At 36.4% G+C, this 14,249-nt stretch overlaps 1 protein-coding gene across 2 annotated transcripts in view; it reads right to left on the bottom strand.

Moving 5' to 3' along the window:
- Window positions 1-11,958, bottom strand: part of STK17A (Serine/threonine-protein kinase 17A) — a 54,566-nt gene extending 42,608 nt beyond the window's left edge. The window contains exons 1-5 of one of the 2 annotated variants that reach the window (XM_051209922.1): window positions 11,900-11,958; window positions 11,204-11,362; window positions 10,796-11,170; window positions 5,808-6,069; window positions 2,257-2,383 (exon numbers count right to left, since the gene is read on the bottom strand). In XM_051209922.1, coding sequence (XP_051075409.1) covers window positions 2,257-2,383; window positions 5,808-6,069; window positions 10,796-11,170; window positions 11,204-11,295 — 856 coding nt within the window. In that variant the 5' untranslated portion in view covers window positions 11,296-11,362; window positions 11,900-11,958. Of the gene's footprint in view, window positions 1-2,256; window positions 2,384-5,807; window positions 6,070-10,795; window positions 11,363-11,899 lie in introns of both variants that reach the window. The other variant, XM_051209921.1, reaches the window with a different exon arrangement.
- Window positions 11,959-14,249: the final 2,291 nt, after the last annotated feature.

Here is a 14,249-nt window from a genome sequence, read left to right as displayed (position 1 = left end):
AACTATTCGGAAAACTGATAATAAACACTTCTTAAAACCATTAAATTTTAACAGGTTTATTTACTTCTATAGTAAAATAATTTGATTTACACAGACTCTCTGGTTGGTGGCCTATGCTCCTCTACGAGAAATAACAGAAGTAAGTAAATTTGTTCATTGGTTAACATTGAATATCAAAATTAAAGGATAACTTTAACGTCATTCTACGCTTGTGCCCTACATTATAGTTTACCCACATTTCATTGAAAGTTCTTACGAATACATATATTTCAATATAAACATTGATGGTGATGATGATAAGAATCACTGAGTAATGAAAGAAATCTCATTCATAATTATACTTTAATATTCTAAAAAAAACGGAATTTATGCATATTGCAAATTCAACTTCCAGTTACAGTATTCAGTTCGTTAGTTTTCAGATATTCAAACGTTAAACAATGCAATGATACTAATTACAATACACATACTGTACAGAACATTGAATGTAGGATAAGTAAAGCTGCATCTCAATACTTAAAATATATGATGCATATCGAAATTGTGGTGAAAAAAGAAAGTGCAAATGATCGATAAGTAGTAATCAGTTTTACAACATTTACAACATTTATAACATTTGTCCACTGTTTAAGTAGTATATATATATATTGAAGCAAATTAACATAATGATTTTGGTCTTATTGTATTAAAATAACTTATTGAAAACTAATACCAACTTTGAATGTAAACCATTAGATTACTAAATAAGAACTTTCGTCTAAATTTGAACGAAAAGTTTCACAATATTTTGGCGCCAAGTTAATGTGAGACATTAAAGAGAAAGAATGTTGTACATGTAAAATCTCAGCGAAAGAATTTTGAAGTAGATTTACTTTAAATTCTTTTGCTGAGATTTTACAAGTACAACATTTGTCGTCTTTAATGTCTCACATTAGATTATTAGTTAAAAATAATTTCAAAATCTACTTTTGATAAATGTTATAAGTGCGATATAGAAAATGGGAAAAACTGAAGTACTTCGATAATACATTAATATAAACACTTTCAATATAATGTGAGTGTTATAATGGTTAAATACATAAATCAATTCATATTAAGAAAAATATTTAGTCAGTGTTTATAAAGACTAACCTGAAATGATAAAGTCGTAGAAATTTCGACAGAAAAATATATATACATATGTAGAACAATACAATTAGCAAAATGAATGAACGTTAACTGCAAGAGATTACAAAGTGTTTGCATAGTAAATATAGATAGCTTTTGGTCATCTATTAAAGCAACTGTCAACCAACACCAAGGTCAGAATTTTCAATACAAATGTCAAGACAGTTCTACTGTATGGGGCAGAAACCTGGAGAACTACGAAAGCCATCATCCAGAAAATACAGGTGTTTATTAACAGTTGTCTACGCAAAATACTTCGGATCCGTTGGCCGGACACTATTAGCAACAACGTACTGTGGGAGAGAACAAACCAGATCCCAGTGGAGGAGGGAATTAGGAAGAAGCGCTGAAAGTGGATAGGACACACATTGAGGAAAGCACCCAACTGCGTCATAAGACAAGCCCTCACATGGAATCCTCAAGGCCAAAGGAAAAGAGGAAGACCAAAGAACACATTACGCCGAGAAATGGAAATAGACATGAGAAAAATGAACAAGAATTGGATGGAACTAGAAAAGAAGGCCCAGGACAGAGTGGGTTGGAGAATGCTGGTCGGCGGCTTATGCTCCATTGGGAGTAACAGGCGTAAGTAAGTAAGTAAGTTTGGTCATCTATTTGCATCTTCCGGTGCGTTCTGCAATGTGAACTGTCTTCTCGTCAGGTCTTCAAGTATTCTGCTTAAACCGTGTTTTTGACGTTGTGATCCTCTTCTTCTCTCCGTCTGATGACTGACAGCTCCAAAGTCGCGTTCCACTACACACTGCTTACAAGTAGTGTTGTGAGTAGCGTACATCATACTTAAATCATGAGTCAATATAGTACTGATATGACATAAGGATAAAAAACAATTTGTTATTGATGATCTTCTACAAGAAGTAGGCGCTACTTATGTTGCTCAGAAGAGCAATGAAAGTTGAACGATTAACCAATACAGCTACAAGAACACAACAGCACTAAAAATGTTAAACTTATGACTATATCCTCTTCGTTATTTCACTATCAATCTAACAAGTGAAGTACTCACAGAAAGCTCACAAAAAAATCAATATTAATTTTGAAAGAGTGAGGACAAAATATAAATGCACTTACCAACATAATCAGGAGTTCCTGCAAGCTCTCGATGTTGTTTACCTTCAGTTAATATGGTCGCTAAACCGAAATCTGTGAAAAATACATCAGTAGACGGATAGGGTTGACGCAGTAAAAGATTTTCAGCCTTTAATAAAAAAATAAGTAGGTAGATGGGTGAAATATTGATTACTTTCTAACATTAAAGTTGATATTTATCAAATATAACAACCCTATAGCACATTAATTATTTAAATAAGACGAATAAAGAGAAGAAATATTTTGTTACAAATGGTTTTTCATCATGGCTCTACGCCAATATATGTGTTTAACAATAATAATAAAATCGATACCGGAAATTCGAACCGTTCTTCGCTTCAACTATGTGCATTTACCAATTCAACTGCCCCTACAAAGTCAGTTACATCGAACCCACAAGTATCCAGGTCCATCGCATTGTCTCGTTAAGTAAGAGACTACTAAAATCAGTTAAAAGTTGCGCACTGGCTCATTCAACTAATACGGAACATCAAGTGGGTGTAAACAATTCATTTTAAATCATTCATCTGATCCCAACAAATATGTCGCACGATAAGATGGTGGTTGGAGGTAGTCGATAGGAAAACATTAACTAATGTTTCATGATATTTGACACTCGTCAGTAAGGTGTACCTTTAATATCAAGGGAATAGGTGCTCCCTGACAGTTTCGACCTTGTGTAACCCAAATTCACATTCAGAGACGTTACCACTGAGCTATCCGAGCCACGATGTACCTTCTATAAGACTGACATGGATTTGCAATAGGTTGGTCACTGAATAGCGATCAATATCATGTGCGAGGTTATTCTTAGTTCCCTTGGGATTACAGGTACACCTTGCTAACAAGTACTGAATAGCATGAAAATTAAGTCCACGGTTTCCTATCGACTTATTTATTTGAACACATAAACATTGGTACAATGGGTCACCAAATACATATGCGCTACACAATAACAATGAGGCCAGTAGCAGTTATCATTGATATGTGTGAGGGATATGATACTGCCCGAGTGCCTAGACCAAAGCAGGTGGTTTTCTAAGGAGGCCACATCCCGAGCCTTCGACCTAAAGGTCTGGTCCACAAGGCAGTGGAGCATCGTAAGGAGATGTAGTCCCATGGTAGCCGGCGACCAACCATTGGTTCATACGCCATTGGTTTCTACAGGATACTGGAGCCCATGTGCACCGTTGGTTTGGAATCAGGGTTTTCCAACTCCCCTAGGTGGAGTCTCCATGTCCACCAACCCGGTTAAAGCGCCGGACATTCGCTTTCCGTCCTCTCAATTTCGTAAACAACACCCCTACCTCGAGAAGGCAGTGAGTAGGACTTCCCTGGCAGAGGCTTTGAACCATTAAGGTTTCAAGTCCCAATCTCACTTTTATCTACTTCAGTTTGGGCAACTGGATAGTAATAACATTTGACTAGTACAAAAATAATTCCCTTTAAAATCGAGAGCAGAAACCTTGAATTTGATGTGCATATGTAGTGAACGAAGAATTGGTGGAGAAAACCAACTCCTCGTTTTATGCGAAAGCACACAATGCCTTTGGAAAATATGAAAACCATAAATTAAATACATCATTCACATATCTTCCTTTAGTTGTCCCTTACACACTTCATTATTCTTCCGATCCTGTTGTTATTCTGAATTCTCTCCGTTTCCCTTCCCCCCTCTTTATTTCATTCTTCTGCTGGTAAGCATTCTACTTCCACTTCCTGTTACATAATACTTGCCTCTCCACATAAGTAGCCCACATCATATATATATATATATATATATATATATATATATATATATATATTACACGTGCCAAATACTCAGTTTTGCCTATGTGCATTGCATATAACAGCCTGACACTGACTCTAAATCCTAATTATAAACGCTTAATCCTGAGACCAACCTTAAGCAGGTGACATGATGTTTTATGGACGAATAAAGTATATAGCATCTCTTTCATTTTTTGTGCGAAACATAATCATCCATATGACTACAGAGCATTTTTGCATTATAGCTCATGATAAAAATTTCAATTATAAACCCCTAATCTTTACCCTAACCAAGGAAAATGTGAGAACCCTTAGAAATTCATTTCGGTCTTCATAAGAGTTTGACAGGACGTATTATATATGTTCATAGAGATGAACTTATATATCGTTGATTTTTCAGTTCATAGGCAGAATAACTCGTAGAAAACACTAATAGATTCACTAATTATATAAAATCTGTTTACATTTCACAATACTATTATTTTATATAAACTTATAAACTTATTTATGTTTAACCTTTTCTACTACCACTGATACTGTTACTACTACTACTACTACTCTGACATTTATCATTATAGCTGCATCTTACTGCGCTGATTCGATATGTCAACTTGGAGCAATTCAAGTATGTCTCAGGTTATACGTTGCTTATGATTGATTGAGTATATCCACAACCTTAAACAGAATTCAATCTGCTTACGTGATGAGCACAATATATTTTTCGACAACTTATCCCATAGTTAAACAATTATACAACTGAAATGCCTAAATATTTTTTTAACGATGGGAGGTCAAACTTTGTAAAGTTTAAAAATGAAAAAAATATTTATGGGCAAAATTAACATATTCACAATGACCTAGAATGGAATGTTTATACCTTTTAGTAATATGGAGTGAATAAATTTTCTGTTGTAATGCTGATAAAGATGATGATTATGATCATTATGATAAGTAAAAATGACCGAAAAGAATTCATATATTTAACCTAAGTCTTGTACTTTGAACTTATGTTAATAATCATCGATAATATGAAAATAACAGTGTAATTAAAACTGATGATTATAATAGTGATAGTAAACAATCGGATTCAGAGTGAGTACTGGATCGCATTCAGTATAACAAGATCTACTAGATATTCGCCATCGATAATATGAAATTATAGTTTACTGAAAATGTAATACAAAATTATAAGTAAAAAGGGTCTATATATCACCAAAAGGATTTTCAAATAAAAATAACTAAACATTATTACTTTGGCCTTGGCTATCCTCTTTAATTAACAATTTTTATGTTGACTAATTTTTGTATGAAAATAAGTTCTAAATGGTGAACAGAAGTATTCGATTGTATTTTTGACGAAACTTTTTATAAAGATTATTTAAATTTGTAGGTGGCTTTTATTACGGATTCATACAAACTGGGGTATACTGAAGACCAAGAAGCACAGAATGGGTTGTTTGCTTTAGTATCGAACTTATTACTTCTGACTACTCACAACTTTTTGCAGGGCACGGATCAAGAACCACCCTATCTTAAAGTAGATGCTTAGCCAGTAGACTACTGAGTCGGAATCCAATATTCTACATTTTAATTTTCGACTGATTTGTGATAAAACTCGAAATCGTCCAACTCCACTCGTGATAACTATTTAGTTAAAGCAAAATTATACACATCTTGACAATGTGAAGTGCATCCTAGTTTTATTGAAGCCAAAAGCATTTAAAATTAACAGAAACTGTATTTCGATGTTTTTCCAAACCTACCTTAACATCTAGGTGAACCATCCTAAGATTATCATGCATGTAGACCAAAGCTTCAAGGATGCTGATTAGTAGTTGACGAATATATGATTCAGACAATCCATCAAATGAACCAGGGTGTTTCGACTGTGGGATTGTTGTGTGTGAATTAGAAACACCAGAATTAGGAATGGATAAATCACCGCAAGGAGAACTGGTTGAACTAGCAGCAAAGTCATATGGGTAAGCAGATCTACACAAGTCGTATAAAGATCCACCACTAGCACTTCAAAAGAAAATGAATAATCATTGGTACAAACACGGGAAAAACGTAATATTTAGATGTAAATTAGAAAATAGAACAAATCCCCATTAGTGTTATTTAAAACTTAGATAGTGGTCAACTGATTAGCTGAACTAACCTATACTGATAGGTGGCAGTCATAAATCTATATTTATACATTTAATCAGCTACAAATATAGAACTGTAAAATAAATTTTAATCGCGCAAACTTTATACCGAATTCATAAGCAATTTGAATTACAATGGACAAATCAGATTTTCATTATATGACATGTAATTTGTATGTCCATACAATTTACAAACTGAATTATTGTCAATAGTCTGTTCGTTGCGAGCCGTCAAAATAAACGGGAAAACTTAATTAAATCGGTTGGTTGCAATTTCTGTCTTGGCCAAGTTTGGTTTAAATTATGGTCAATGTAGAACCTAGAACAAAAATGAGAGTTTTGTATGCCATCTCATGAAATCAGTAGATAAATAATTATCTTCCTCCGAGAGAAAACATTTTACATCTTCACATTATATATTTGATAACTACGGCGGAAATAATTTGCTGCTATCCTATCTCAATGACTAATGCTGAAATTTACAAAGTTATGACACGCTGTATCGTTCAATTATTATTATCAGGAATCTACAGATATTAAAACGTTTTAAAAATTTAATGCTATATGTTTTAAAGTAAACAAATTCGGAAGGTTTGAAGAATCCCACCAGCATAAGTGCTGGTGGTGGCGTGAGTGATGAAATCAACGCATGTATAGTGAAAGCCAGAGCGGCTTATGCCAATCTGGGCCATCTTTGTCACCTTCGTGATGTTAGTCTGGCTGTAAAAGGTCGGATCTACAACGCGTCGGTGAGAGCAGTTTTGCTCTATGCTTGTGAAACCTGCCCTCTCTGAGTTGAGGATGTTAGACGACTCTCTGTGTTCGATCGTCGTTGTCTCCGAAGGATTGCTGACATCCAGTGGCAACACCATGTTAGTAATGCAGAGGTTCGGCATCGTGTGTTCGGTCACAGAGACGATAATGCAATCGACGTCACCATCTTGAAACACCGACTTCGGTGGCTTCGACATGTTCTACGAATGTCATCCCAGAGAATTCCACGTCGTGCATTATTTGCCGACGCTGGGACTGGTTGGAAAAAGCGGAGAGGTGGTCCGAGAGATGGTGCAACACAATGGCTAAAGACGTTATCAGACATGGCTCAGAATAGGAGACAGTGGCGATCCTGCTGTAACCTTCTTTTACTTTCTTCATTAAAAAATGGTTGTTTCCTCCTTAACCGAAAGATTTCTTCTGATTATACCTTTCCGTTTCCCCCATTATTATTATTATTACACTACCTTACATTGATCTGTTTGTTAATGTCCTTTTTTTACGCTCCTTACCTTATTTTTTTCTCTTCGAACTCTCATTGTTTTGTGTGGCGCATATATATTTGGTGCCCTCTTGTACCAATATTTATGTGTTCAAATAAATAAATAATAAAAATAAACAAGCTCGGATAAAGAAGGAGGGTTGGGCATGGGGTCAGCAACCCAACCTCATAGAAAAAACCTTGCCAGAAAAAACGCTAACCGGAATAAACAATTTATACCATTTAAACTCCATCCCCCGAGTTAAACGATCTTGGTTCAGAGGAATTATGACGCCTTTTATGGAGAAAATCGCGATTTCTTGGAAATCACAAAACCGATTTTCTTTTTGACAACTACAGCAACAATTAATATAGATACATGGGAAGTCCGGATAATGTGGGATACCAGGAGGACCTATCAAATAGCTACGGAAATGAGGATATACAACATGGTGGTGCTCAGAGTAAGCGAAACACATTGGACCCTAGCTGAACAGAAAATATTAGATTCGGAAGATGCTGTTGTACTCTGATCACGAGGAAAACGCTTATCTCATGCAAGGAGCTACACTGATATTGTTTAAGAAACACGACAAACACTTTTCGGATGAGAATCTCAAATGCCCTGGTAAGGCCGAGAGTGGGGTGAGTCCACTCTCCATCTCCAGACGCTCTCATATGGCCACGCGTATACAGCCACTGTCAGGGAAGTCCCACTCACTGCCTTCTCGCAGAGAGGGGGTAATGTTTACGAATTTGAGATGTTTAGAAGCGAATGTTCGGTGCTTTAACCGGGTTGCTGAATATGGAGGATCCACCCAGAGGAGTTGGGAAACCCTGATTCCAAATCAATGGTGCACATGATCTCCAGGATCCTGAGGGAACAAAAGTTGTATGAACCTATTGGTGGTCACCGGCTACCATGGGACAGAGAGTATATACACCGACGCCATTGTGATCGATTCTAAGCAATGTCACAAACAGTCTACAATCATTGGTTACGATAGTCATGCGGACACCAACGAAGTAGTCTGCATCTACCAACATGACTCACACCAGAAGTTTGTGACTTCATGAACTGATGCCACGTTTTGGTTTGGTCGCCCCTTACTTTCTTCCAACCATCTCCAACACCCGTTAGCATTGCATTTCGTGGTAATCGGTGTTCAGGCATACGTAACACGTAGCCCAACCATCTCACTCGATGAAGATTCACAACCTCATCAACTGATTTATCATCATTCAATAATACCCTGCGTCTAACCTCACTATTATTTACCCGGTCATACCAGCAGACAAAAGCAATATTTCTAAGGCATCTGTCATCAAATACTAGTATCTTACGGGTATCTTCTACTCTTAATGGCCACGTTTCGCGGCCGTAAATTAGAACAGAACAAACTACGGCGCAATATACTCGTCCTTTAATTGATAGACGGATATCACGCGTTTGCCATAGGTGGTGACGTATGTTCGCAAAAGCCAAATGAGCCTTCTGAATCCGTGCCGAGATTTCGCCACACACTAACCCATTAGTGCTGATCAGAGTTCCAAGATAAGTAAAGTTGTTGACGCGTTCGACTACTTCACTCCCTATTCAAAACTCATGGATCCAGGATCATCAAAGCATCTTTCAAAACAAAGAAGGAGAGGATCGTAATAAATATTATCCAGTGCTATGCACCCTCCAATGATAGCAGCAAAGATAATAAAGACCAGTTTTATGAGAAACTGCAACTAAGCGTAGAGAAGTGCTCGGGAAGGAACTTGACTATTCTATTAAGAGACCTAGACTCCAAAGTCAGAATGGTACAACACTGGGTATGAAAATATCATGGGACGACATGTACTGGGAGAAAGAAATGAGAATGATTACAGACTTGCAAATTTATCTGCATTTGACAAAATGGTTATAGGCGGTACAACATTCCCACACAAACGTAATTAAAAAGCTACATGGGTCTCACCAGATCACACTATACAGAACCAGATAGGTCATAGTTGCATTACGAAAACATTCAGAAAGTCACAATCCTCAATACGAACGTCAAGATAGTTTCACTGTACGGAGATGAAACTTGGAGAACTTCTACAACCATCGTCAAAAAGGTACAAGTATTTATAATCAGTTGTCTACGCAAGATATTCAGTGTCCGTTGGCCGGATACCATTAGCAACAGCCTACTGTGGGAGGGAAAAAACCAGCTTCCAGCTGAAGAGAAAATTAGGAAGAGACGATGGAGACGGATAGGACATACATTACGGAAATCATCAAACTGCATCACGGGGCAAGCCCCGACTTCGAATAATGAGTGGAAACGGGAAAAGTGATAGACAAAAGAACATAATGAGTCGGGAATTGGAAGCGGACATGAAAAGGATCTCCCAGGACAAGGTTGGATGGAGAATGCTGGTAGTGGACGGACTATGCTCCTCCATGAGGGGTAACAGACATAAATAAGCAATTTCACTTCGAAATTGTATCTGTAGGGTCTTTTTCAATCATATGAATTGTTTTATTTCTTACTTATGAGCTCTATACTATATCTACAAAATCAACTCCGAACTAATTAACGTGGGATACCAAGGCGATAATATCTTTTGAATAATTTTGAAACATGCTGTTTTCGATTCCATAGTATTCTAGGCGGCAAATCACTCGTAACTATTTTGACAAAGTCTGTTCCGCAGAAATATTGATAAAGTTCCTCATGAAAGGCGAAATACGGTATCACAAGAGTTTTCGACAGAAAAAAAAACAACATTAAGAGTGACTAAAACTGAAAAGGAAAATGAAACGTCTGAGTAGAGCTTTATTTCACAGTTATGTTGATTTAGTATTTTCGTTTCGAGAACAAGAAGTCATAAATATTTTTATTTAAAGGCCTCAAGACTTGCAATATGTCAGGAGAATCCTACTATTTTTTAACCTGGTTTCAGCATAAGTAACTTGATAGGTAGTGAACATAAAAATTTACAGAATACCAATACATACATTAAAATTAAGACACTCGTAATGAGATTCCAATGTTGCATAAATTTACGTGGTGATACTTTCAATGTCTATGAGCTATAATACCATCCAAGCTAGATTTATGTTTCTTAGAAAGCTAATTCGGAAAAATGATTCAATACATGTTCATGCAGGTAGGAAGTTGGCAAGTTCATACGAAACACATCTGTACTAGAATCTTAAGTGGCAATTTATAAAACCAAATGCAATAATATTGAAAATGTTGATAAATATTTAATCAGATTGTAAAAAGCTTTGATATGAATTATATTCAAACTTTCAGCACAATAACTGGTCTATCAATCGATACATTTAATTACGCCAAAAACTTACTACTCCATGATAATAGCAACTTCCATTGAGTCTTTATAAACTGCAAACAGCTTAGGTGAGGCTGATTTAGGAGGAACTTGATGGTTACAAATTCTGGAAGGTTTTTCAGATGGCTTATTATACACAGAGTTATGATAAGTATTAAGATGATTTCTTTGCAAACTGACCATAGCTTGAACTTCAGAGGTAATTTTTGCAATAGTATCCTTTCCTCCACGAAACCTACGGATGACTTTGCAAGCTAAATATTCTCCGGGCCCAGTATAAGCACTTTCTGAATACATTGTTGCTGTGAGCTGGGACTTCGTCACTATCAAAGGATCCAGTAGCTCCATGTTACCAGTAGTAATTTTGTAAACTTTCCCGGCATAACCACTATACAAACTTTTAATCCAAAAGTAAACATACCGTCCAATAGGGTCACCTTCAACTTTGTATAAGTTTTTCCAAGAATGGTGAGGTTTACTAAATCTTAAACAGGAATCACGTCGCGACGACATAGTAATAAACTACTTCATCACACAAAATACCGTGATTGTAAAAACCAGGTCAGATAAACATGCGAAGCTGAAAATTAATGGATAATGCAGTGGATGAAGACAATCTTGCAACTAAATACAAGTATTTAATTTAAAAAGCATTCAACTAGGAACGTGCAAACTTTTATCAGCCTCAGTAGTTTATCAATCCTCAAAGTACAATATTCTGATATGTGAAGAAAGTGTCGATTATCATTATCCCTTGAATAACTTAAATACTTTTTGACGCAGGACATTCGTGTTTAGCCGAGCTAATCTAGTTTTGAGGTTTTTCCATACAATTTCCACTGACTGAGAAGCCATCGGAATTCTCATAAGTCCAATGCCTACCACAAACATTTCTTCGAATGCAAGGAGAAACGACTAATTTTTAAATGGTTCGATGGAAAACCCCAAAATCGGGAGATGGTAGAAATCGGGTAATATCGTATTAGTAGAGCTAAGTCGAAAATACGTAAAAACTGAATAAAACATGCCAACAACTCAGGTTCCTCGGTAACACATTCAAAAACACTACCCAAAACTTATACAATTAGGATGCTAGGAACATCTACACAACTAATACCTCAACGGCAGCCAAAACATACCAAGTGGCCTTGATCGGAATTGAGCGCTGGAACTCAGTGGTGATATATATTGAACAGCGTAAACAAATTTTAGTGAGCAACAACGAAAACAGTGGGTTTTCTGGTTTGTGTCTTTTTGGATTCTTCTTGAAATTATTCTCCGTTTGAGAAAGAGAGTCGACTGACGATAACTGGACGAACTTGTTGGAACTGTCTGTTGGGTAATGGAAATTTCACAATGGCACTGACTGCTGTTTGAACTTGCTGCGATAGCACTGTGTGCAGGTTTTGACCAAAATTTTGCACCAGCATCAATTTTTAGCCAAACAAAATGTGCCGTGATGAGTTTTTCTGTAGCTCTGATCCCTGGTTGTTATAACTCATGGAGCTGTTGACATACTCTTCGCCGACAAGCTTCAGGAACAATAAGACAGCCGTTACCCGTTAAAAAGTCACACATGATGGAAAAATCCAATAAGGGAGTCTATACTTGTTTGAGAATCAAGTTAGAGTTCTATTTTCATGTTTTTGAATATGTGTCGTCTACTTGTGTCTTGTCCATGGTTTCCAGATTGATATCTTGTTTTTGTACCAGAGTGTTCATGTCCTTTAGAGATAAACTGTCTGTCACACCATAAAGGTGACTTTTTTCGACTGAGTGTCCTTTGAAAATAGTGATATTTGATGCAATAATCGCGCTCCATGTAGTGATTGATGATCATATGATTTACTAAAGAAATAACATAAGGGTTTTTTTCAGTCGTTATCACTAACGTACCTGTAATAAGAAAATAAAAATTTTTACCGCCCGATAAATCTGTGTTAATTTTCCCCAGAAGGTGCTATAGTGTGTCTGGGCTAGTGACATGCGTTTAGAGAAAACGCTGGAGGTGTAGTGATGTAGCTGGCTCGTTGTTGTGACACAGAAATTATGGAGTTCTGTGAAACAACAGTGCATAAAAAATAGATTGATTATAGGGTCTCCTTTTAGACAAACCAATATAGTAGCAGTTTCCGTAGTGGACTTGGTGTTACTTAAAGCCTCTTCTTCATCGGGTTGTAAGCTATAGTCGTTCTTCATCTGTATTTTTCTTCGGTTAAGCTAGTGGTGCGTAGTTAACGTTAACTGTAAAAGTAGCAAACAAAAATTTGTACAACACTCGATAATGTACAGTGTCACATGAGGGGTGTGTATTATATGAAAATGTCATACTTATGCAAAAGAATACATGAATATCGAAAAGGCGCGGACAAAAATGGAAATGTTAGCATGTGAATATGAGCAAATTGATGAGCGTACAAAAAAATTAACATGTACTAATGCTATGACTGTCTGAACGATAAAATAACACGTCTGTATGAGCGATTCAAAATATCGTGAAAATAATAATAAATTGTTTGTGGGTATGATAGAGAAATAAATCGTGAAAATAAGTAAAGTAGAATATGACAGAAATTGGTCTGTGATGCTGACAGAAATAGTGAAATACGTTAAATATATGTTCTGTTGAGTCGCAGCAGAATAAATAGCATCGACTAGTGATGAGTGAATTCGAATTTAAATTCGTAGTTCCCGTTTGTAGGATGATAATAGGCAAGTCGTGAAATGATATCTGCATCGACGGGTGATATTCGTTGCTGTACTGCATTTGATAATAATCATAAAATTTGAAGTCAGTGAACGTTGTCGTCTGCGTTATGACAGATGCACCGAGTTATAGTTGAATATATATTAGTAGAAGAATGACCAGAGGAACAGAATAGTGACTGAGTAGACAAGGTACGTAGAGTCGTATTCCTTTTTGGTCATGAAGCCTTGAGTGGTTTGTGTGGTTTGAGGGAGATGCGCTCGATCTCGCTTGTTACAAAACCGTACCAAGGCATGACAAAAATACCAATACATATGATTAGCGATGGCAACGTATGAGACTGACTTGGATGTAACGAACAAGAGTGTATCTTTGAGAGACTAGCTCTAAACTCTATGTTCTGATATACAGTGCGATGGGTATAGAATAGTAGTTGCAGTACTCGAATAGCGTTTTCGAGTGATAAGTGATGCAGAATGTAGTAATGCACGTGGAAGAATAGATAAAATGAACGTAATGGTTACTAATCAGCTAGTTAGAAGCATCCACAGACATAATAGGAGGCGATTTCGAAACGAAAAATGTATGTTGTGATAGCATAAATTGCTGACCTCGACTAAGTGAATGAATGCAATATTAGATCAAAATGACATGAAAAAATTGGAACGAACTCACTTAAAGCAGGAAAATTTCACGTTTTTGAATAGTAAAAATATCCTAATGAGTTCCCACAAAGTGGAGTGGAATTTTCATAAAATGA

The sequence above is a fragment of the Schistosoma haematobium genome, chromosome 1 (assembly GCF_000699445.3).
Source record: "Schistosoma haematobium chromosome 1, whole genome shotgun sequence".
NCBI classification, from domain to species: domain Eukaryota; kingdom Metazoa; phylum Platyhelminthes; class Trematoda; order Strigeidida; family Schistosomatidae; genus Schistosoma; species Schistosoma haematobium.
The sequence above is the reverse complement of the archived record's forward strand: the minus strand, read 5'-3'. Positions and strand labels throughout refer to the sequence as shown.